This window comes from Leuciscus leuciscus (genome assembly GCF_965113295.1).
Source record: "Leuciscus leuciscus genome assembly, chromosome: 10".
Lineage (NCBI taxonomy): Eukaryota > Metazoa > Chordata > Actinopteri > Cypriniformes > Leuciscidae > Leuciscus > Leuciscus leuciscus.
The window spans coordinates 7,627,234-7,653,085 of record NC_138734.1 but is presented as its reverse complement, the minus strand read 5'-3'; the positions used below and the strand labels follow the sequence as shown (position 1 = coordinate 7,653,085).

At 39.1% G+C, this 25,852-nt stretch overlaps 2 protein-coding genes, 1 long non-coding RNA gene and 1 pseudogene across 4 annotated transcripts; 1 reads left to right on the top strand and 3 right to left on the bottom strand.

Annotated features, from left to right (window-relative positions):
* The first annotated feature begins 7,109 nt into the window (after positions 1-7,109).
* Positions 7,110-11,807, top strand: LOC309508492 (uncharacterized protein). Its single transcript, XM_082183143.1, has 6 exons — positions 7,110-7,253; positions 9,939-10,065; positions 10,174-10,416; positions 10,682-10,773; positions 10,911-10,990; positions 11,099-11,807. The coding sequence occupies exons 3-6, from the start codon at positions 10,412-10,414 to the stop codon at positions 11,234-11,236; spliced, it is 315 nt and encodes a 104-aa protein (XP_082039269.1). The 5' UTR covers positions 7,110-7,253; positions 9,939-10,065; positions 10,174-10,411; the 3' UTR covers positions 11,237-11,807.
* A 5,094-nt stretch (positions 11,808-16,901) lies between these two features.
* On the bottom strand, positions 16,902-23,893 carry LOC309507586 (threonine synthase-like 1; annotated as a pseudogene). Its single transcript has 2 exons — positions 22,931-23,893; positions 16,902-18,459 (listed from the first exon to the last, which is right to left on the bottom strand). The product of its transcript is annotated as a threonine synthase-like 1 (transcript).
* On the bottom strand, positions 18,909-20,239 carry LOC309507588. The gene is made up of 2 exons (XR_014209196.1): positions 20,103-20,239; positions 18,909-19,982 (listed from the first exon to the last, which is right to left on the bottom strand). It is a non-coding gene; the product is annotated as an uncharacterized lncRNA (long non-coding RNA).
* Positions 20,424-22,803, bottom strand: LOC309508148 (uncharacterized protein; the record flags this gene model as incomplete). The annotated part of the gene is made up of 5 exons (XM_082182675.1): positions 22,107-22,803; positions 21,357-21,585; positions 21,015-21,248; positions 20,694-20,826; positions 20,424-20,594 (listed from the first exon to the last, which is right to left on the bottom strand). The coding sequence occupies exons 1-5, from the start codon at positions 22,558-22,560 to the stop codon at positions 20,424-20,426; spliced, it is 1,221 nt and encodes a 406-aa protein (XP_082038801.1). The 5' UTR covers positions 22,561-22,803.
* Positions 23,894-25,852: the final 1,959 nt, after the last annotated feature.

Below are 25,852 nucleotides of genomic sequence, written 5' to 3'. Positions count from 1 at the left end.
AACTTTACAAATCCAGGTTCTCTCTCCATGGGGGATCATCCATTTCGAAAAGTAAAGCAGATACGGAACCTCGGCCCACGCGAGATGCAATGCGATTGGTTGCTGGACCAGCCAATGGAATTAATATGTGTAATATTAATATTTAAAATTGCCTAGTCATTAGATTTGTGAATTCTTTTTCTGAAAAACAAAATTATATCATTAATCTTTTAATTATTTTGGCAAAGTTTTAAATCCATAAGACAAAAATAACTCAAAAGAAACCCTCCTATATTACCTTTTATAACACTGATCTCACAATATACTTAGAATATCTTTTAAACATGAGATCACAAAACAAAAAGCTTATAAAAACAATACAAATTTTAAAGCTTTTCAAATACATATAACTGCCCTGATATTATAAACTTTAATTTCTGCATTTATTATTTATTTTATTATTATTATGTACATTTATACTTTAGTTGTTGTTGTTATTCTTTGGTTTATACATTTTGAATTGTATTTACAGTGCCTTGTATTCATTTTGTTTTTTTGTTGCATTGTAGGCTACTTGAAATGTTTGTAATTTAACTAAATAAATAAAAAGCACAATATGTTATGTATACCATACGTAATAATAAGATATATTTCTAAAATCAATACTTTCAATATTATAATATTATATATTATATGACGTTACTGTCACAAAAATAGCTTTAATGGTTCTGTTTTTTTGTTTTTTTGTAAGCAAGTCTGGAGGCTAATGAAATGAAACAGTAACGCTATTTCTGAGGATATTTCTATTGTATTGTATTGTATTGTCTTGTATTTTGTACTGATTTTCTTGCAGGTTGGCGATGGCGCGTAATTTCATGATGGGCGAAAGAGGAAGTGAGTGCTTTAATTTTTAATTTATTTGTTATGGTGTGTTGTACGATGACTGACTGATCCCATTTGATCCCATTTATTTGATTCATTGCATGTGGAATAAACTTGAATTGAATTTGAGTAACTTAACTGAAGTAAAAATCTGTAATTGACCACAGACATTGATTATTGATTATGATTAAACTAACGTTATGTGATATGTGAAATATTCCATCCTTAGAGCACTCCAGATCCAGGAGAGCTGCTTTCGGTCAGACGGCTGGTCGGGAGGTTTGGACGTCCGATTCTGATGACCGTGATCAGGATCCGCTGCCCCGAGATGGACAAAGTAAGTTACACAATTTCCTTACTTGAGTGAAAGTAAGTTACAGATACTTTTGGTCAAATATTACTCAGTTACAAGTAAAAGTTGAAAAGACTGATTTTTACTTGAGTAAAAGTACAGAAGTACTTGTTTTTAAAAGTACTTAAGTATCAAAAGTTAAAAGTAAATGTCATTGCACTGTTTTATTATTGTTTGTAATACTTACAGTACCTTATGCCTCTGAATCTATGCCTGCCTACCTACCCACCCTCATATCAATATATAATTTATTTCTAGAACACAGTTCCTGTAGTGGGATTGAATGTGAGATTGAATAAGTGCTCTCAATAACGTCCACAATAGTTTCGGGCTGTTCCCTCAAATAGTGCCCTATTTAAAGATTTTTGGCTTTTAGGATGAATATGTCAGCCACTGTTATAAGCTAGTGTGCTCCAAAACAATGACAAAATGAGCATTTAAAAGACCAAACCCAACATTGAAAATGAAAGTCAGATTGATGTCAGAATCCAACTACTTTCTACTCAAGGACCTTGACATAAATGTAACGTTAGTGGAGTAAAAAGTATGATACTTGTCTTTCAAATGTAGTGAAGTTAAAGTAAAATGTTTCCAGAAAAAATAGTACTCAAGTAAAGTACAGATACTCAAAAAGTGTACTTAAGTACAGTACTCAAATAAATGTACTTTGTTACTGTCCACCTCTGCCGCTGCCAGACCCGACCCAGACACAGAGCCAGGATCGTCCTGGATATTTACCATCTCTGTCTTCTGAGTTTTCTGTTTCTGTGTCCACAGGTCAGGCTCACGGGACGAGGGCGAAGCAGAACCCATGTGTTGGACGTCCGTCCACTTCATCTAACCACTCTCGCAGAGGTCAGAATAGGCTTTTAATAAAGATGTAATGGCTTAGTTTCTATTTCTATTTACAATGGCTGATTTGTCAACTAAACCAACTAAAGTAACGATAACACTTTATTTTGATGGTCCCTTTTGAACATTCTGTTGACTATACGTAACTTTGCAACTACATGTCGACTAACTCTCATTAGAGTATCAGTTGACTCTCTCCTTAATATCTGCAAACTCTTTATTGTAATGCTCCACCAACAGACACTTGTACTGACAACAAGTAACTTTTCAACTACATGTCAACTTATTCTAACCCTACCAGTCTAATACTCTACTAATACAGGGTCCCCGCGAATCCTTAAAAAGTCTTAAAAGGTCTTAAATTCGATTTTTTTTATTTAAGGCCATAAAAAGTCTTAAAAAGTCTTATTTTTACTTATGAAAGGTCTTACATTTCAGATGACACTTTGACTTAGACTTATCTAAATGCTTTCGAAATTAAACCTATCTAATTAGCGTAGGCCTACGTATTATTATTTTTATTTCTATCTTTGTCATCTTTGTGGATTTGCTTGTTCACGTGACAATTCGCGTCACTTACGGCAGTATATTAGCCTACGTCTGTCTCCTGCACGCGAGAGGAGAGAAGAAAACGAGTAAATGTCAGTTCGATTGTAAGTTCATTCTTTATGTGCTTAGGAGTGTGCAATATTGTCTATGAACTATGATGATATTTTAATCATTGTTTTAACTATGTACGAGGCACTGCGAGTGCGAGCTGACATCACGTTTGTCTCTCAGGCTTGCTTTCACTGCGTGATGTGTCAGTGCAGTTATAGATGTCCCCAAATTAGTTTTTGTCTTATATTTATATCATATTATGTTGTTATATTAGAATATCACATGATCAAGAGTGCCGTTTTCTTTTGCACAATTGCAAATGTGCTATTTATTTTATACAACAGTTAAATGAACAATAAAGTTAACATTGTGAGTTACTTTTTGGACACAATATTGTCAATTTTCACTTTATATCGCCGACGAGAATTTCATAATGAAGCCGTAGTCCAACAGACAGATTTGTTTTTTACTGAAATCCGCGTTTTGAACGAATCATTTTAACGATTCAATGAACAAACAATCACTTGTTTTCTGAATGAATCAGCCGTTTGAACCATAGACATCATATAGATAGACGCCCTATCGACCGCTACTGCCTACTGGCGCGGGCGAGCCGTGGGGCCGCCATCTTAGACCGGTCACCCGCTCCACTCAGTGTAATCTGTATGGCAGGTGCAATGAGCTGTCAGCGCATTTAATTAATCATACCTCACTGAATACCGAACTGATTTTCACGCGGGTTTGTTTGCTGCAAAGGTCATTCATGTAGCTATTATACAGGACACATGGTTCGGCGTATTTTAATATTCATAGTAGGCTTAACAGTAATATAATATTCTGATATAAGATATAAAGTGACCAGACGTCCAAAATCAAAATATGTGATGTAGGATATAAGCTATTTTATAAATCACACACTATAAATATGATAAAGAAGCAGAAACAGATAGTTGCAGTAAAGTAAGATATTTTAATAAGTTGAAGAAACGTGTGTGTTTTACATTTACATTGCTTCCTGATATCACGTGCGCAAACACAAATAACCTATATTTATATATATATAAAACAGTTATGTCCGGTCGAACAATGTATGAATTAACTTAAGATTGGATTGCGGTAAAAGTAAGTTTCGTGCCTCTTACAAGTGCTTTCGAACTTCTTTCTGATCTGAATGGTATGTGGAAAACACTTGAGTTGAGGGAGGGAGAAAACACGCAACTGAATGCCTTTTCAAGCGTCTCAATACTTGAAAAACCACAGGAAACTACTTTTAAACACGAAATTACTTGATTTACAGAGGGTCTATTCGCACGTTTATAAACGTTAACGTTACCTGAGGTAATTTTCCTGGACCTTTTTACAGAACGGTAAAAGTCGCCGTAATCTTTACTGACATTGTCCGAAATGATTACTGAGATGGCACATTCGGACGGGACTAAAATAACCGAGAAGCTCTTGTAATTATTACTTTACCCCACCTCTCCATGTCAGGTGAACACCGGCTGGTGCAGTAAACATTGCCTAGCTAACGTTAGCTGGCTACGATATCAGTACAGTAATATCAAAGATCCTTGCTCCTTCTCAATTATCTGGTAATATTCTATTCACAAAATACAACCAATAGTACGGTAATGTTAAAAGTAATCCCCCGGGCCCTATTTGCGATGGTCCGCCGATTAGAACAGGAAAATACTCCACAGTGCTCTAGCATCTTCACTGCTGCCACGCAACGAAACTAGGAACACGACCGGTTTAAGATGGCGGCCGCATTTCTCAGTGCCCAGCGGCCAATAGGGCATCTAGTCTCTATATAATATCTATGGTTTGAACAAATCGGTTGAATAAATGACTCCAACAACTCGCTTATTAAGACAGTGACTTGCCGCCACCTACTGGTGGTTTTAGTTTCATATTTAAAGTATTCTTTAATTAAAACATAAAAAAACTGTACAGTAAATCATTAAATAATTTAAAAATATCATCTAATTATTATCGACAAAACGTTGAAAATATCGAGACATATTTTTGTCAATATTGCGCACCCCTAATGTACGGTATTCATTTTGATTTCTTCAGGTCTTAAAAAGGTCTTAAAAAGCATTAAATTTGACTTTAAAAATTGTGCAGGTACCCTGTAATACTCTAATGAGAGTTAGTAGACATGTAGGTGCAATTTTACTTGTAGACAACTGAATGTCTGTTGGGAGGAGCATTTTACTATTAAGATTTGAATAGTAAAATGTAAGTTATATCATTATGTCATTGCTTAATTTGATGTCAGAGATGGGTCTAATAGTTGTTTTCATTCGTTTTTTCTTCATTTCAGAAAAAGCTCCAGAACGTCTTAGCCTCAGGATCTGGAAGGCTACGAAGGGACTTTTCAGCTGCTGTTCCGGTAGTGCTGTGACTGTTGTGGAGCGTTTTATTCCAGAACCATCGTCACCTTCTCCAGATCACTCCGGCGTCAAGCCAAATAATGGTAAATCATTATTTCTCCAACATTAACATCTAACCCTAACGGTCAACTAATACTCTACTAATACTCTAATGAGAGTTAGTAGACATGTGCAGTGTTACTTATAGACCAATTATAGGTTTGTAAACATCCGGGATGCGTGCGCATCGTGGTTGCAGAAAGACCCGTTTAACAGCTGATCCTTACACGGATACGGATAAGAATAATACTAATAGCTCGATTTAAAAAATTTTATATTTAATTTTCGTAATGTTCTCCGCATATTTTTTTGACCACTTTTGGTCCCGACATGCGCAGTAGAACCTGCGTGACGCCGTGTGACGTAGGGTGATAATTCCCCTATAGACTTATAGAATGTCTTAAAGGGACCAAAATAAAGTGAAACCAATTTTTTCCAACATTCATCTGACATTTTCGGAACATTCCGAGAACATTCAAAAGTAACGTTCCCATAATGACAAATTATAAAATAGAATGTTCCTTTAACCAAGATAAAACATTTTTGAAACGTTGAAAAAACTGGACGTTTTGAACGTTCAGGGAACATTTAGAAATAATGTTTTCTTAATTGAATGGGAATGTTAGCAAAACGTTCTCAATAAGGCATGAGCTCGATGGCTGTCTGACACACACCAGAAACACACGCACAGAAAGCCGCTTCACAGACAGCATACGATCCAGAAAAGAATTCAATTTCACCACTTATTGCTCTTGAATTGTCAAAAACATGCAAAATTGTCAAAATGGCTGTCGTGCCGAGTATTACAGAGTCAGTTATGTCATAAATAAGACATTGCTATGCATTTAATAAATGTGTTTAATAAAATATATCTATATTTAGATATGGCCCATATGATCTTTACCATTACAAGAACTGAGCCACATGTGCCAGAGTTGGCCAAATGAAGCCTGGAAATGTATGTTTTCTTTTTAATTAAAGATCAGATAAAATAAGAAAAATAACTTTAGCGTTGAATCGGAATCACCTCGTAATCGTGATAATAGTGAAATAAAATTACTATTAATATTGTGAAATAATATGTTGGGACATTTATGCAGGCATTAAGCAGAAGTCAGGTGGATAGCGTGAACAATTCCCATTACTTTAGATTTGTAACTTTACAGATAAGATTTGAATAGTAAAATGTAAGTTATATCATTATGTCATTGCTTAATTTGACGTCAGAGATGGGTTTAATAGTTGTTTTCATTTGTTTTTTCTTCATTTCAGAAAAAGCTCCAGAACGAATGAAGAAACCTGGTCGTTTCCGTAAGCGCTGGAGGGGTTTTTTCAGCAGAAATGTTGTGGAGCCTTTTATTCCTCCAGCAGATCCTGTTTCTGAACCATCATCGTCACCTTCTCCAGATCACTCCGGCGTCAAGCCAAATCATGGTAAATCATTATTTCTCCATCATTATTTTAAACAGTATTATCTTGTTTTCCACTCAAAATAAGGCTTGTTTTTACAGAATATTAAAATGATTTCCCCCATTATAAAATAATTTTCTCGACCAGCGCTGACATTTTTAAAATAAAACAATGGATCTAGCAACAGACACTCTACTAACTATAAGTCTACTAATACTCTACTAATACTCTAATGAGAGTTAGTAGACATGTAGGTGCAATGTTACTGATAGACTTATAGAATGTTTTAAAGGGACCAAAATAAAGTGAAACCAAAGTAACAATTTGATGTGACCACTGACATTGATAATTAATATAATAAAAATAAAAAAATAATAAAAACAGTTTTTGATATCTGAAATGTTCCATCCTCAGGTCGCTCTGGATCCCGGAGAACTGTTTCCACAGATTCCTCTCCGGGCATCACGCCATCCTCAGCTTGGTCCTCACCCTGGTCCTCACCCCCCCCTGAGGCCCATGTCGAGAGAGGAAGTAGAGAGTCGTTGAGTCTGAGCAGCCGAGGCTCGGACAGCGTCGAGGGGAGCTGGAGTGGCGATGGATCGGAGAGCCCAAGCGACAAGGGTTTGTCCAGGTCCAACAGCTTCGAAGGGTTTCTGTGTCCTCCGCTGCCGGGTCAAGTTCCTGTCGAGCCAACAGAGACATCAACTGGCCGAACTGCTCGGCGTGCCGTGGACGCTTCTCCTGTGAACGAGAGCTCAACAGGTGAGACTGAAATAAGGCTTGGCAGTGCAAAGTCTACAGATAGAGATTTAGCTATTTCATGCATAACTGAGTCAAGTTTTTAACACGTCCGATCACATTTACTGTTGCTCGACCAGCACTGATATTTTTAAAATAAAACAATGGATCTAGCAAGCTAATAATTGTCTCATATTTTTCTGTTTGTTTTTCAGAGTCCTTTGAGTCTCTCTATAACGTGGAAAAGTTAATTGGATCCGGAGTATTTGGCAGGGTTTTCCTGGGAACACGCAAATTTGATGGCAAAAAGGTAAATCTTACTGAATTGTACAAACATTTTGCTCTTGCATGCATCAAAACACATTTAAAACAATTTACAGATGGTTTAATACTTAATACAAAGCCAGGTGCTTGAAAACTGTTACTGTTATTGAAACTGTTTTTTTGTTTTTTTTTGTGCAGGTTGCCATCAAGCGGATACGCAAGATTGACAATGATCGTTATCTTTATATTGTAAGTTGGCCAAAACCTGAATGTGTATTGAGTTGTTTAAGTGCAGATTACTTTAGTTAATACACCCGTAGGAAGCATTAGGTATAAATGTGATCAACAAATAAGCCTAGAGGCACCAAATAACTTTGAGCTGAAAAGGCTCTTTTGAACGCATCTAAAAAGATCAAAGAATAGTAAATTTCAAAATGATGTTTTCTTCAGATTTTTACCCAGCTAACCTTCTGTCTGCTTCTTCTCTCTAGCCTGGGAATCGCGAACTTCTCGTTACAGAAGTGGCGCTGCTGATGATGATGAGGCGAGAACCCATAAGCCCCTTCGTCATACAACTGTACGAGTGGTTTGAACATCCTAAAGAATTCTCTCTGGTTATGGAGTATCCGGAGGCCTACGAGACCTTGTATGACATAATCACTCGTCAACCTTGGAGTGACTGCTTCTCACGGGTCGTCATGAGACAGGCTGTGCGGGCAGTGCTACACTGCATCCATCATGGTGTTTTCCATAATGACATTCATGCTGAGAATTTCCTGTTTGAGAAAGACACGCTAGATCTCAAGCTGATAGACTTTGGCTGCGGTCAGCTATTTAGTAGTGAAGGCTACGAGAGCAACAGATACAGGGGTGAGCATTTTGGGAGTGTGGAAACCTGAAGCTAGTGACTTACAAATTTTTTGATGATGCTTTAAAAAAAAAAAGCTCAACAATGTGCAAATGTCTTCCTTACAGGATTTCGGGAATACTGCCCACCTGAAGTCATTACAGAACCTCGATTCCACGCCGTCCCAGCAAACGTCTGGTCTCTAGGAGTGTTGCTGTACGAGTTGTCGAACTTTTGTCTTCCTTTTCGTAATAGAACGGAAATCACACAAGCCGAAGTTACATTTCAGAACCCCAACTTATCCAAACGTGAGTGAATAATGATGATAACATTGATAAACACACATAAAGCAAACGAGTTGTACAGAAAGTTAAAGGTTATAGTGTGTCAGAATTTTTATATATACTGTAGCTCAACGTACACCGAGAGCATCGCTGTTTTCAAAAATGCCAGGTCACATGGTCATGACTAACCAGCTCTCTCCTTATTAAAATGTGTACAGACTGCAGGGATTTGATTGGACAGTGTCTTGCTCTGGATCCAGCTGAACGCCCCAGCTTGGAGCAGATGTTACAACATCCATGGTTTGTTCGTACACTACGCTAGATTGGAGAAGCTGAGGAGATTCACTCGATCAGTTTCAGGTGTGTGGAAGTGTAACAAGCAGAGTAGGATTATTATCTTTTGTCTTAAATTCTGGATTATTTGTAGTGAGATTTTCAAATTTGTGTTCATTGTAATGTTCTTGTTATAGTCAAATCACCTTCATTTATATAGCGCTTGATACTATATGATAATGGTAAATCATTATTTCTCCAACATTATTTTAAAAAGTATTATCTTGTTTTCCACAAAAAAATAAGGCTTGTTTTTACAGAATATTAAAATTATTTCCCCCATTATAATATTATTTTCTCGACCAGCGCTGACATTTTTTAAATAAAACAATGGATCTAGATAAAGTGAAACCAAAGTAACAATTTGATGTGACCACTGACATTGATCATTAATATTATAAAAAAATAAATAAAACAAAAACAGTTTTTGATATCTGAAATGTTCCATCCTCAGGCCACTCCAGATCCTGGAAAACTGCTTCCACAGATTTTTCTCCGGGCATCACATCCGCCATCGCTGCACTGACGAGAATGTCTCCCAAGCGTTGGGCTGGATGTAATAATCCACATAGCCTCTCTCTATTTACTCCCGAAATCTGAACCGCTGAAGACGAGGTGGATTAAGTTTGTTTTTGAAGAAAATGCTCCCTCAACTCTACCAAAATTCGTTTATGTCTGCTCGAATCATTTTACACCGGACAGCTTTTTGAATGAGGCTCAGTATAAAGCAGGTTTTGCAAAAAAATGGCTCCTGAAGGATGTAGCAATGCCAACTGTTCGTGATCCAGCTACACATCTAGAAGTATGTATTACACGTTGGTTTTCCAAATTGCCTTTGAATTTGTCAAGTTCATAATAACATGTTAGACTTATAAAGTTTGTGATAGCATGTGATAGCACCATGAGTCCAGCTATGTTGTTATTTTTTTATCGCGCTGATAGTGGAATCTTGATTTGTTAAGGACAGCACATCAGAACAGAGCAGCCAAACCAGAGATGTTGCTTGCCAGACAGACGCAAAACCGCTGACCAAGTCTGTTGGTACTCAGTCATCAATGAAGACGTTTCATGTTCGCTACAGGAGTTCAGGTATGTTTATGTATTACATGATACTGCTTATACAGAGGACCTATAACTAGTCTTGTTACACAATAAGTGTCACATAACAGTAACACACAACTACTTTGTATATTACAGGTGTCCAGACGACAGATACAGTTTCGGACATTGACAGTTTGTCACCAGCAGCTGGTTTAATATTTAGGACCTCTACACCTATAAAGTGGCCATCAAAGAGACCTCGTGTGGAACTGGAGGAAGAGGATGACGAAGAAACCCTAATGGACACATCATCTGTAGTAGCACCTGAAGAGCAAGATTATACATTTGATCCAGCAGAGACGGACACAACTTTAACGGAGACAGCAGAGCAGACATGTCGTAAGTTTCAAAACTGTGCATTTGTTTTAGAACAGGGGTGTCAAACTGAGTTCCTTGTTGGCCACAGCACTGCAGAGTTTACCTCTAATCATTATTAAACACACCTGAGGCAGCTAATCAACTCTCTAAGGCTCATTAAAAAAGTTGATCCTTCTGGAACTGAGTTTAACACCCCTGGTTCAGAATTGTATTATTTTTATTATTATTATATTTTGTTACTTTTGTATTTAATATTTGTTAACCAGTACGAGTTTTTGTTTCTTAGTGCTCAAGCAAAATGGCAAAATGAGACGCTAGATCGCCTGAGTGAAAGGGAAAGGGTCATCGTTGGAGGTGACATGAGGGCTGACTCACCAGGTACATAGTTGTAAATAAGAAGGATGCATGGATGCTCGGGTATTTTCCGGATCATGAAGCATAACATGCATAGGTAGTATCTAACTGAATTCAATGCACTCGTGGTAATAATGCTTTGTGTAATATTACTTTCAAAGGCCACTCTGCAAAGTTTGGAAGCTATACATTGATGGACCTTCAGACCAACACCGTTGTGGACACACCAGAGCTGGTTCAGGTGGGAGAGAAGAAATATCAGTATTTAAAAAAATTACATTTTTGAGAAGTTTAAAACTTCTGGTTTGTCTAAGATGATTGTTTCGTTCCCTATTCTTGTCTATTTCAGAGTAACGAAGTGGGAGGAAGCTACCACATGGAAAAAGGATTACAGAGGAGCCTTGCCCTGTTGGAAGCTCGTGGTGTTACTCTGGAGTATATTGTAACTGACCGCCACCCACAAATACAAAAGTACCTCAGAGCATAGTTCGAATTACAGGGGGTACTGGGGGGTACTATACCCCCCAATGAAGACCCAGTAGGGGACGGAAATATCAGTTTTGGGGGGGGTCAGATCATTTTTCTGATATTGTGAAAAAATATAATTACAGTTACAATACAAGTCAACTCCTATTTTCACTGTAGGAACATTTTAATGTAAAGCGATTTCAGACACCCCTATTGTGGACCGTACCATTTTTAACCACCGTGGCTAGAAGCAACGGAGATAGAGAACGACTTCACCTTCTCAAGCAAGTGTCAACGTTGAATGACAAAACGCTAGTTTCATAAAGTATCATTCTTTTCAACATTCCTTATTTGTATATTCAAAAATATTTAAAATAATCTAATTTAATAGTTATCATTTTTCAATGTAAATGATTTAATTTTATTGGTAACAGCCTAGTTGTTACGGCATCCAGTCTCCGTGATTCTCCCTGTACTCAATCTCGAGCGCCCTCTCCAGAATACTAAGAGCATTGCATACTTCTCCTAGTATGGATCATTTATGATTACGCTGCACCTGTTCTGAATGATCACTGATTACTCATACTATATCTTACTCACTCACTCAGCGTCCTGTGCGAAGTATTGTTTCAGCCTGTGTTGCATGTCTGAGCGTTTTCCTGAATTATCCTTGCCTTACTTGTTTCCTCGATTGTCTGCAGCCTGACTTCTGACCCAAGCCTGTTCCCCGGACTCTGATTCTCGCTGCCTGCCCTGAACTTCTGCCCGTCTCTTCATTCCGTCGTCTGCCGCCTGCCCCGACCCCTGCCCGTTCCTGGATTCTGGCCATTCGGCTTATTCGTTTTGCCTGGCTTAACTGGTCAATAAACATTGTTGCATATGGATCTGTCTCTGCCTCCTGAATCGCAACACTAGTGTCTAATTATTTTAATTGAATATATTTATCAAATTTAAGAATTTGAAATGAAAGATGGAGCATACATTTAATAAAATTAGGGGAAAATGCCCTTTATAAAGGTACAAAAAAGTGTTTTCAAACAGTGATGTAATGAAACATTGACAATTTAAGCTTGAAGGGAGTAAAGCCTCTGTTTAGGCTATTAAGGAAATGTAATTTTGCCAAAAGAAGAACTTTTATTTTAAATAAATGTTCATTTTAAATCAGCCTACTTCAGTGTGATGTTACCATATTATCATGCTTAACACTAAGAATTTGAATAATTGTAATGTGATGATCAGATGCAGATATCTAAATCAAAGAATATAGGCGGTTTGCGGGTGGATTTTTTTATTTTTAATAGTGGATTCGGGCGACTCAAAGTGCACCAGATTAATGAATTTATCTTTAAAATGTACAAAATTTTCTTCCGGGGGGGCATGCCCCCGGACCCCCCTAGAGGTACTAATCTCCACCAACAGAAAGAATTGTGGAAAACACATTAGGCTATATGATGATCTACAAAAAAATACACATTTTTATTATCTTATTATTAAAATAAATTATTATGATTTTACCACCTGCGCCACATTTTGAGGCAGGAAAACCCTGAAATAGGCAATAGGCTTCTTGTAAAGGTATTACTATTTACTAGTAATTAGAATGGTATTTCAGTGCACTTAACTTCTAACTTTTGGGAGTTGATCAAAACAGTTCTCTTTTGGATATATAATAACAATGAGATATTCTGTAGCCTATACTGATTATCAGTTTGTCGCATGTTTAGACCTTGTATGTGTGTTGCACAACACATGTTGCACTTGGCGATCACGGTGGGGATTGATATGGTAGTGGACCATGATGGTCATAGAAGAAGTGAAGGAGCAGTACCCCCCCCAATTATGGTGGGGTAATTCACACTCTGCCTCAGAGAACATAACATCAACCAGTTTTATGATGTGTGGCACATCGAAAAAGGTTTTATTCAATAACATAGATTTATAAGTGGGTATAATATGAAAATTAAGAAATTGTGACAGTTTATAGGCATATCACAAATATTTAGTAGTGGCAAACTGTGAACATCACTGTTTTTATTCTCAGCAGTAAAATGCTTGTCTATATTTTTATTTACAGGGATTGTGAGGAAACTTGAAAACATTTCCAAGATGAAAAATTACGGAACTGGCAGAGAAGCATTAAAAACCACATTTACTGGACTGCATCATCTTCAACCACTGGACCAGAAAGAGTGGCAAAATGGAAATCGATTCTGAACCATGTCAGGAACGTACACAGAGGATCCAAACTTTCCTGCTCGTCTACATCATCTAAAGGGAAGCAGAGATAGAAACAAGTGGCTTGTTGCCAGTATGATACTGTAAACAAATATTATTTTTATGCAACACGACAAAATGTAAAAAAGGGACTGTTAGTCGAAGTGTAAATAACCTCAAATTAAAGTTATTAGTTGTAATTAATGCAATTTTTGTATCATTTCTCATAGGAACTCAGGCATTCTACAAGCTGGAGAAAGTGATGACAAACACGCGGATTTTGAGGGACATCACCAAACTAAGTCCACATCACCAGACTTCATCTTTGGAGTCATTTCATAGTGACATTCTACGGTTTGCCCCAAAAAATGTGGTGTTCCCATTTCTTGGAATGTTGTGCAGGTAATTGAACTGCTGTTAAAATAACTTTACATCACTATAGGCTATTTTCCTGAATTGTGTCTGTGCACTTGCAGACTAAACCTGGCTGAACCTTTCATTACAATGAAAATGCTGGTCGTGCACAAGCAACATCATCAACAGGATATACATTTATAAATACATTTTGTTTTATTGCACAGAGTACCTAGATGACCTGCAGGACCTAATATTTGAGCATGTTTTTGTGGACCCTGCTCCATACATGGATGAGGTACTTAAGATACCCATACTATCAGACCTTTGTGCGGAGTATGAGCGGCCAGACAAGGAGGAGGTCATCTCCACCATGGTGTCCAGATTCAATCATCAGCTGGTAGGAAACCAACATATCTGCCCTGATCATCTGGAAACTCACGGCGAACCCTCATCACCACACAGGCTGGAATCACGACACGTACCCGACGGCCAAGGAAACCCCAGCACCAGCTCACAAAGGAGCGATATGCCAGAAACCTGTAACGACTAAAACACAGGCACATGTACAGATAGTACTTTATTTTTCAGCAATGTCTTTGTTTTGTTATAGCACAGCCTATGCTTCATTTTGTGCTTTCTTATAATTCTATGAAGACTCCTGAAGTTATTTCTTACTATTGTATATAAAATGTCAAATATTCACTAGTTTGTTTACAGTATGTATTGGTTTTGTAGAATCGGCAATGTTTATTTAATTACAAGAATAAAGTAAGATCCATCCACTAATTATTTATACAAATTGTGAAATAATTTTCTAGTATTTGCAGAGTGTATTGTGATATTAATAAATATTAAGTTTGTTCTGCCATATGTGTTGTCAATTTCATGGTTGCAATTCAGAATATAGCTAAGTTTTTACTTTTGTGCAGTCAGTATGTGTAGGTTGATTGTAGATGTAAATATATTATTATATTATATAGCCCTGCATTAACATTTTCAAACTTTAATAAAATATAAAAACTTGACATAACATTTAAAAACACTATCGACACTTACTGTACAATTCCACGTAGACGCAAGGTTCCATTAGCCTGGAAATCCAGACCTAAATCTAACTCGCTGAGCAAACTCAACTTGTGCTCTCGTGAGAACTCTGGAATACCAGGGTAAGGTTCCACAGTCGGCTCGATAAATGTATGCATTCTGAAGAGAATACACGTTTAAACAAACAGGATTCAATCCAGGATGCTCAGTCATTATATATATATATATATATATAAAGATATTGGGAAGAATGTTGATAAAGCAAACCGGTTTGGTTACCATTGACTTCTACTACATGAAGGGGAAAAAACGGATTAATTTCTCAATATTATTATTTTATTTGTATTTTTTTTGTGTTTGACAGAATAAAGAAAGTAATTGAGGTCTGGAACAACATGAGTGTTTGAGTGAATGATGATGAACTATCTCTTCAAGAGGGAAAAACTTTTTGTTTGCCTTGTCAGTTTATTTATTTGTATTTCAACCCTTAAAGAAATAAGCTACACATGTCAACAACAGCAATAGGAATAAAAATGATCAATAAATTATTTTTATTAATAATATTCAAAAAGAATAATTCCACCAAGTAATATTTCATTATGTAACTGTAGACTGTTTGCTGTTGCCAGCAATTAAGCCACTATCAGTATAAACAGGCTTTTTTAATAAAGTTATCAACACTAAATTAATAAAACATCTGAGAGATTATGATAAAGTACAATTAATGAATGAATTCATTCATTCATTCATTCATTCATACAATCAGAGCCGGCTTCAGACTGCGCTCAGCAGGGGGGCATTTATTTTCAATGGGTGGGCACTAGGTATGGGGACTTTTTTTCGGATATCAGATATCCTATATTTATTATTGCTACTGCCTTTTCTGTTAGCTATTACCATGAAGTGATGCAACCCATACAATAAACACATAAACCATTACACATTGTTGCAAGACGTGCAACTCTTAAGAAATTTGATTAAATAAGGGTTAAATAGGCCTATACAAAAAAATTACAAGACCGACTCTGACCACAGCTTTATTATAAACAAAGCTAACGAACATGCTCACAGTCTCTCACTGACAGGTCAGGATAGTAGTTTAACTGCTATCTCACTGGCGGAAGAGAGAAAAAAAGCTACACATCTTTATTCTGCTTTGCTCTAACATAAGCGTTCACAGTAGCCTACTATTAAAAAAGCATCATGTAACGTTAGTTACCTTCATCAAAACAAATTAAAAACACCAACAACATACACAGAGATTATTCTACAATTTCCATTTACAAGAAAATATAGGCTAAAACAACTGTTTCTCCACGGCGGGAGTGACATTTCAGGACAATGGTCAGCGCAAAACTGAACTAAATAGGCCTACTAAACTATTATTAGTCTCATCATCACAACATAACGTGACAACACACACAATATAGTGAACTTTGACAGTACATAATGCCAGTTAGATAAATACACTAACAACCGGCCAGCATGAAACTTTAAATTTAATTTGCAGTTAGAAGAGCTGAAGACGCCGCTTGTGAGCTGATTGGAACTTCCTGAGAACAGCGTCCTTCCATTCACGGCCGCCGGCCACTCGGCCACGGAGTCACAAATGTTAGCCGGGCTGTTGTCGTTGTCTTGTTGTATGGGGTCAGCAGAATCGTTAATCGACGTGGAAGGAGAAACTGTGGTTTTGAACCATTTTCTAATGTCCATTTTTGGACAGTTTTCATCTGTTTGCTTTGTTTTGAATGCAGCCAGGAATATTGCGCCAACTGAAATTCATTTCATTCATGTATTAACGTGCAAGTGATTGGGGGGGCGGCAGGGGGGTTTCCTCACTGTGGTTTTATGTTGGCTAAGCTTTATTATATTTTCAGCTAATGAGCAGTTTGTAGACATATTTTTATTATTTCTCACTAAAATGTAAATTAAACTGATATTATTTTGTAAATTATATCATAATTCAATTTGGGGGGGCATAAAAGACATTTGGGGGGGCATTGCCCCCTAATGCCCCCCCATACCGCCGGCGCTGCATACAATTAAGACTAGTTTATGGACTTACATGAAAAGCATTTGAACTATATCTCATGACTTTAGATTTGATGGAAGTATAATGTTTGGGGTTTCTTGACAGACTTTGCCATCAAGTGGACATGTGCAGGTACTGCAGGTTTCACTGGACTCTCAGAAATGAGTCTTGTATCATAGTTTCTACTTCATCTGTGAGCTTGTTATAGTCAGCCTGACATACTTTATGTGGATGATGTCCACTGTTTCCCATGCACTTCAGCAGAGCGTCATGCATCTGCTCTCGGCCTCCAATGCTGCAGAGTTTATCCAACTGCTCAACAGGATCCGGTGGGATATCTTGACACTGAAGGGCTTTTAAGACAGCCGGAGCAAACTTCCCGTGGTGTGCAGTGGAGCATATCACAAGGTGCAGTGGAGCATATCGCAGGTTTTGTCATGTATACGATCGGCGACTACTTTCCCAACCGCTGTGTGAGTGTCCATTATGAAGCCTGTTGTAGTGTGCACCTCCTGTATGGCCCTCAAACAGTCTTCTTCAGAGCACCAACCAGCTTGAAGTTCCAGATTTATCTTCTGCCGTAAAGTCTCCGACACTTTAAAGATGCGCTCTCTTTCTAGATTCAAACACAGATCTCTGACAAGACTTCCATCCCCACCGGAAGCGTGATGGATGAACCTCTCAAGGTTGGAAGACTTCAGGATATCAATGGCAGGAGAGTTTGAAACCTGCAGCTTCCGGTTGCGGAGATCATACTTGCCACTAGCGATGAAGTCGGATATGATGCAGTTATGATTGGATGCACAGATCACCTTCCGTATGGGTATTCCCATTTGTTTGGCATACAGGGCTGACATGGCATTGCCAAAGTTTCCGGTAGGGATGCACACGTCAATGGGGTCTCCGAAAGTCAGCGTGCGATTTCTAAGCAGGTCCATGTACGCCGAGCAGTGATAGACCACCTGAGGGAGCAGTCGGGCCCAGTTTATCGAGTTTGCGGTGCTGAGAACCGTGGCATATTCCACAGCTAAATGTCCGATCAAGCTCGAGTCCCCAAACATTCGTTTAATGCTCCTCTGGCAGAAGTCAAAATTGGACAGGACGCTGATGGACTTGGCATTGCCCTCCTGAAATCCTGTCATCTGTAGCTTCTGAATCTCACTCACTCCGTTCTCAGGGAAAACCACAAGCACGCCGATCCTCTCCCGGTCACTGTCTTTAAGATTTCTGAAGCCGTTCAGCACCGCGCTTCCGGTATCTCCAGATGTGGCCACTAGAATCAGGTAGTTGCACATCTGTGGCAGGCAGTGGGCAAACAGCTGAGGCATCAACTGCAGTGCCAGGTCTTTAAACGAGGCAGTTGGGCCGTGAAAGAGTTCTAGAAGATACTGATGATCAGTGAGGTGCTTTAGAGGCACAACCGACTGATCGGCGAAGTTCTGGCCGTAAGCACGACACACCATTGTGCTCAATTCTACAGGGGACACATCCATAGGATGGATACAGTTTTCCAGTATGGCCACAGCTCTCGTGGCATGGCTGGATATTCTCAACCATTCTGAAGGTTCCAGTTTGGGGAAACCTTTTTTTGGTACATAAAGCATACCTGTCAAGTTTTGGATTTGAAAATAAGGGAAATTTTCCGGCGCCCACCGCGAGCAGTCCCACCACCCCAACCAAGCTCCAGTATCCCTTACATTTTAAGACAGGTGTACAAGAAAGCTAAAATCACCACTTTTAAACTACAATTGGCTTTATGCACAGCTGCACTACTTCCTGAACTTCAGCCAGCTCCTTTGTTTCCTGTCTGCCATTATTGGACAAACTGATTAATCCAGGTGTGTCTGATTATTGTTGTTGTGACTACTGAGGTCAGGCACACCTGGATTAATCAGTTTGTCCAATAATGGCAGACAGGAAACAAAGGAGCTGGCTGAAGTTCAGGAAGTAGTGCCGTTGTGCATGAAGCCAATGATAGGCCTACCTTTGTTGACATTGACATGCTGTGAACATTCATTATATCCTAAATGAAAACACAAAAGGGTATATATGAAGAGCATTTTATTGAAAGGCTTATTTGCATATTTTCTGTTCATTTAACATTGCTTGTCTTTACATTTACATTTTATTTTCATTCCACACATTCTTTTCATTTCATATTGTTTTTGTTTTACAGTTTTTCCTTTTCATTTCACATAACTTTTCTTTAGTCTTTTAGTGAGTTGTTGTACAAATTTGTAGCAGACTTTGCATTCTTTAAGACTGTTTTGGAAGGAGTGTATTTGTGGGCTGGGCCAGAGTGGTTAATTTTACATGAGAGTAGAGCGCAAACAGTTCTGTTGTCTAACGTCATCCTATTCTCTGTAACAATCTTTCGTACCATGCTAAACACCCTTTCTGAACTTGCATTGCTATGGGGAATGCATAGTAAAGCCTTCATAAGTTTTGGCAGCTCACTGAACCTCATGTCCTTTCCTACCAGGCCCCAGAATCTGTCGATTCTTTCTTCTTGGGGGAGTTGCTTACTATCTGTCACCTGATAGTCTGTGAATTCCTCTCTCATCTTATCCTCTTTCAACCTCAACTGAGGGAACAGGGCCCCTAGCCTTTCCACTGTAAAGTAAAACAAGTGTTTGACTGAACATTGCAGATCTAAACAAGTATCAAGTATACTGTGCCAATTAATTGTTTGGTTATCAATGGGGAACTGTCCCCAGAGGATGTTGTTATGATGCGATGTAAAGCCTTTTGAGACAAATTGTTTGAAAAAAATGGGCTTTACAGATAAATTTGCCTTGCCTTGCCTAATATCAATAGGCTTTATGCACAACTGCATTACTTCCTGAACTTAAGCCAGCTCCTTTATTTCCTGTCTTACATTATTGGACAAACTGATTAATCCAGGTGTGTCTGACCATTGCTAGGGTGGTTGCTAGGGTAAGTAGTGGAGCTGGGCATAAAGCCTATTGGAAACTGTTTTTATTATCTACCTGTCCCTGGAGTTATGTTAAGACGAGCTGCAGGGTCCAGCACTTTCAGGTCCCTCAGGAGTGGATGGTCGAGGGGAAAGGAGGAGAACATCTTCTTAAGCACTGCCTCATAGAAGCTTCTCACAGTTCTACAACAGCATAAGAGTGAAAAAAATGCATTAGTGGTAATATTTTAGGCACACTACAGCCTATACTCTCATACTGTTAAAAGATGATATCATAATATAACTACTGGGTAATATACTCACTGAAAGATTTTCTTCTCGGCTGACACAGGGAGCTCAGCGCTTCTCATGAATGCCTTTGTGTCTGCTCCGATAAAAAGATCTTCATCAGCCAACTGATGTCCATCTCCATACTCCACCTCCCTGAGAGGTACAGCCACGATTGCTCTGGCTGGTATGAGGTAGCCCATGATCCTCTTCATCAGCCTGCACATCTCCTCTTCAAGTCTGTGAATTTGTATTCCCTCTGACTGCAGATAATATCAATGGTCACAACAAAATAACAGTGAAATAAGAATGCTACAATAAGCACAAACATTTAGTTATATCCTATTATTCACTCATTCACTCAATATCATTGACACCCACCTGGAAGGCAATGTTAAATTCAGATAAAGGCTTAAGGGCAGCACTCAGGAACAGGAAGTAGGTCTTCACGATTGGATCACGCAGATGGCTTGCCAGATCACGCACTTTAACACTCCTCTCCACCTCTTCATGACTGTTAAAGTAGGCCTACAGTACATAGAGATACAGGGTGGCAATACATGGTTAAAATTGAAATATAGCATGGTAAACTGTGTAGATATCTGCTGAGTGGAGTTACCATCCTACCTGTAGTGCATCCCACTGGTTCAGCACCCTCTGGATGCAGGTTAACAGACTCAGCCATCTGGTGCTGCAGTACCTGAGGAGCTTCAGGTGATCTGAATCAGTGAAGTCTACAAACTCTTTGTAGACTTCACATCTTTTTGCACTGAGAGATAGAAAATTACTCTGTTAGTGGTTGGAATTGTGAGTGTGTGTGTGTGTGAAGAATATGAACTGCAGGCCTACAAGGCTACCTTGTGCATGAGTTAGCCACATGCAATGTTGTTACATTGTAACACACAACATTAGGTGAGAGAAATAGCAGGCCTATATGTATGCATTTACCTTCTATCAAAGTGGGTGTATATCCCCACCAGGATGTCTTCCACTGGTACCTGGGCTGATCTGATGCCACAGCCAGTGGCCAGCTGTACCAGGTGACAGATGCAGCCAAGGTCCTGGACGTGGGGCTGGCTGGTCTTCAGTCTGCTGATGACCGAGTTATGGCGGCCTTTCATAACACTCGCATTATCAGAGTTAAAGGCAATCAGGAGGTTATCCCATGGGATGCCTCTTTTTCTATTGGAAACAGGAAAAAAATGCCACAAAACGTCTCAGACAAAATGTAAGGTTGTAATTAAATACAATCTACTAAACATGTCAACAACACAGTGCAGTTCCCCTTACCTTAATGCTTCACTAAGCTTTTCATACAGATTTTCTGCATTTCCTACATTGCATGTAGGCATCTCCAGGAATCTTGTAGAGACCTGCAGAGTGGCCTCATCGTAGAGTCTAGTCAGGATGACGAATTCTTTTTCTGTTTTTCTATTGTTCGATTCGTCGCACATCAGTGAAAAGGGCTGAGATCGGCATGTTTTGGCCAACTCGTCCTCTAGTTCTGCTGCTATGGCACCTGTTGAGTGTCCAGTAATTAGCTAGTAAGTTAGCCTACAACGCATGCCATGGGTTAATGCTCAAATGCATGGGCGTCAGTTTGGTTTGAAATGTGCTGGGTACAGAGACGCATTCGGAAGTGCATTTTCAGAAGTGCTGGGTACAATGACGCATTCATTTTTTTCTCTCTTTCGCGCAGGGTCGCTCGCTCAACACAGAAAATATGTGGAATAAGGGCTGCTTCCGACTAAAAGTTTTTTTTCTAGTCGACTAGTAGGCTAGTTGTTCATTTAAGTCATTCATAAGACGTCTAAATGTGTCTAAATACGCTGTGAATGGGAATGTGCATTATACGCTGAGTTTCGGTTCATTTATGAGACAAACTCCAGTTCACTCGCCGGCGCCTCCATGTCCCCACCGAAATCAACGCCTATGCTCAAATGTTAGAATATTCAAACACATTTCAAACCCATTTGATACCGTTTTAGCAAACGTACAGTAGCCCAGCAGTAAGAAAGATAGGTATGTTAGCTAACTTACCTTTGATGATTTGAGTAGCCTTAGTTTTTCCCGTTGAGTATTTTCGTGCAATAGCAGAGTCCGGGAACATGTCAGCTACACACTTGTTGAAGTCGTCGTGGAAGGAGAAAGGAATGTTGTTTTTGGCACACAGCATTGCCATTTTTACCTCTGCACGTATGACCTGGTCTGCATCGGTGGCATTTCTCGTCACGAATGCTGACATCGCCTGGGCATGTTTTTGTCCCTCTAGCCCGCGCTTGTGCTTGGCGGATTTCTCGTGCTGAGAAACATCATTCCTTCCCCCGTGTGAGATGCTAAAATCACAGTTACAAAACTTGCAAAACGCGTGACTGTCCCCCACCCTGCTCCTCTTCAGAAAATTGAATTCGCCGTCCCATTGATCACAGTATTTACATGCGATTTTAGATTTTTTGGCAGGAGTGCCTTCCGAGAAGGTCGTAGCGTCCATCATTCGTCTCAGTTGTATTTTTTTTTCTGTTTTTTCCCGCGTTGTCACTCATCATCTGACCTCACACACTAACCTCGCGACAACTGCCACCTACAGTAGGCTACTGCAGGTGGCAGTTATCGCGAGACTAGTGACAGAGCTCAGATTGGTAATGTTTTTTAGTTTTTTTTTTACTCCGCCCGGGCCCGGGGTATTATTATTTTTTTATAATTATTAAAAAATTATTTTTTTAAAAACGTAAACAAATTTTTTTTAATAACGCAGGTTAAAATACGGGAGATTTACGGGTAAATACTAATACGGGAGGACGGCGGGAAAGAAGGGTAAAATACGGGACTTTCCCGGCCAAAACGGGATACTTGACAGGTATGACATAAAGCCCTCCATCTGGTGCAAGACCCTCTATGACGACATCACTGAAGAACTTGGGGTCACTTGACATTTGGCTCCTCGTTGAAACAAACACCTCTGATTCTGAACCCTCATATCTGAGCAGAGTCCTTAGGACTTTATCAGCCACGTCCTCCACGGAGTCTCCCGTCCCACAAAGGACTCTCGCATCTAGCCATTTCTCATAAAACTGCTTCCTGTAATGTAATATCTCTCTCATAGAAACACCAGCATCCTGACCCACAATCCTGTTCACCTTCATTCGAGAGAGTCTCTGCATGATATCTTCTGTGTCCACATCCAGGTACACGGCCAGTCCAGAGCGCTTCAGGTGCCGCATGGCGTCCGAATGCAGGGGATTGGAGCCGGTCAGAGAGATGACACTTCCTGTGGCTGCAAACCTGCACACTGCTTTACCTTCTTCTTCAATAAAACCATCACCACCAATTTCAGAGAGCTTGTCTGCCACACTCATTCCCCACGTCCTTTCGAGAACATCGTCATCTATATCAATAACAGGCATACCTAGTCTGTGTCCCAGAATCCGCCCTACACAGGTCTTCCCTGCTCCAGGAGGACCCATCAGGAGAATGTTTCTTTCATGCGGTTTAGAGTTTTGATTTGATAGCCGTGCTGTAGTGAAGTATGAAGGAGCAAATAGCAGGTGGGTCCTCAGCTTGCTCACTTTAGCCAACAGCTGGCCGAAACTTGCAGGGATCATCTTGGAAAAAAGATCAAATAATCTAGGAAGCAGAAATATGTTTCAGAATTAAAATCATGTCAGTAGATTACAGATAATTTGCTAAAATACAAAATGTAATGTTTAGGCCTGGTTTCACAGACAGGGCTTAGAGTAAGCCAGGATTAGGCCTTAGTTAAATTAGAGCATTTGAGTAGCTTTAATAAACGTGTCTTAGAAAAAACATGACTGGTGTGCATCTTGAAACAAAACAATGGCACTGACATATTTTAAAGCCCATGTTGCAGGTTTTTTTTAAATTTTTTTATTAATATAACCTTGTATGAAAATACCATATGAAAAGTAAATGCAGGATTAAAAATTGTTTTGCAAGACATAAGGGCACAAATTTAATAGAAAACGTGACAGTTTCCTTGACCGTGTTGAAAAAGCGCTTTTTTTCACCATCGCGTCATATGACGCCACATGAGGTAGTCGTTTGGCTCTGCGTTCGCGCTCAGTGCAGAGATAGGTTGGTATTCAGTTGGAGCGGTCATGATTCAGTGTGTTTTCGGTGCTTATTGTATTTCAATTAATCATCGTCGTGGTAAATGATTGTGAATTATGGCCTGTCAGGACATCGAGTCCACAGGTTTCCGAATAAAAGGACGGTGCGATCTTCCGTGCCTGTGTGCGTTTTGTGCCGGGTAAGAGACGGGACTTCACTTCTGCTTCTGCTTTGAAAAACACGGTAGTGTGTAGCGTTCACCATAGACCGGATGATTATAATCCCGGCGATATGTGGACACTGTCCCGGCTCCTTCATCGGGTCGCCCGCGGTGACGGTCCGCCATCAGCATGTGGTTCGGCCGCCGGCGGGAAACATGACGCTCACGGATCCGTCAGACATTGTACATCTGTTTTACAAAATGTGCCTTGTCTTAATTTAATTAATTAACATATCCTACATAAACTTGTAATGTACTGCATTTATGTGTTTGTTATTAGTCTGCAGAAGACACTATTGTTATTATTATTATAAATATAATATATTATGTTCTATAATTCATTTTCAATCTGTAAAAACCGACTTTAATGTTTGTGTTGGCTGTTTCTACATATAAAGTTTTTGTACAGTAAGACAGTTGTGATTGTGATAAATTTTTTTATTCATCGTCACCAAATGGGTCAATTCAAAGCCTTTATAAAGTCCCCCTTCCTCTGGAAACTGTCTCCTAATGGCTGACACACATAACACATGCAGGTTAGGGTCTAAGTACTAGCTTTGCTATTGCCTGATACATGATGATAATAATCTGTACAGTATTATGATCTGTGTTGTACATATCGTCGGCTAACGTGAATACATCTATAAGCTAACACTGTTCTCTCGCCCTGTTCTCCTCACACCACAACTCACAGTTGTTCTGTCTAACCCTGGCCTGTCCTTCTCACTTGGCTTCATTTCAGGCTCATAATTATATGATATCATCATATGAATTATATATACGTTATATATATATATATATATATATATATATATATATATATATATCATACGACATACGAGTAAACATTTAGACTACAATTCCCCCAGCTTTCCGAGCTGTCATGGCGATCCATTGCTTTCCTATTGTTTACTTTGACCGCGCTTATGGCTCTGGACCGCTCTACCTCATGTTACGTCACTTCCGGTTCGGCGGTTTTCAAATGCGGAAGTAAAAATTTCTCACAAAAACGACTCCAGAAGCCTAAATAGCGTTTTATAAGTATATGTTTATATTTAAATATAGTTCCTACATTATTTTTCTATATATTGGCTTACTGGGTACTCTAACCTGCAACATGGGCTTTAAGATATGTCAGTGCAAGATGCTTTTAGTTAAAACAGCTCAAACATACATTTTAGTCTGGGACTATCTTAAGACTTGTCTGTGAAACTGAGGGATATTGTATAGGCCTTTATCGCAACACAATAGAACGCTGGAAGTAGCCGTGAAGCAGTGTACGGCGTCTTCCGGTTATTGCACTGGACTACTTCGCTCTCGCATCTGCCAAAAGTTTCTTTTTTTGTTTTGTTTTCTTGATTCCATTTTAATGGTTTGATTAAATTGCTTTTCATCTAAAGGTGTAACTACTTAACCACCGGAAGTGCGAGTACACTGCTTGGTGATTTCGAACGTTCCAAAACCAGGAAATGAGATAAAGGCCTATTGGTTTAATCTA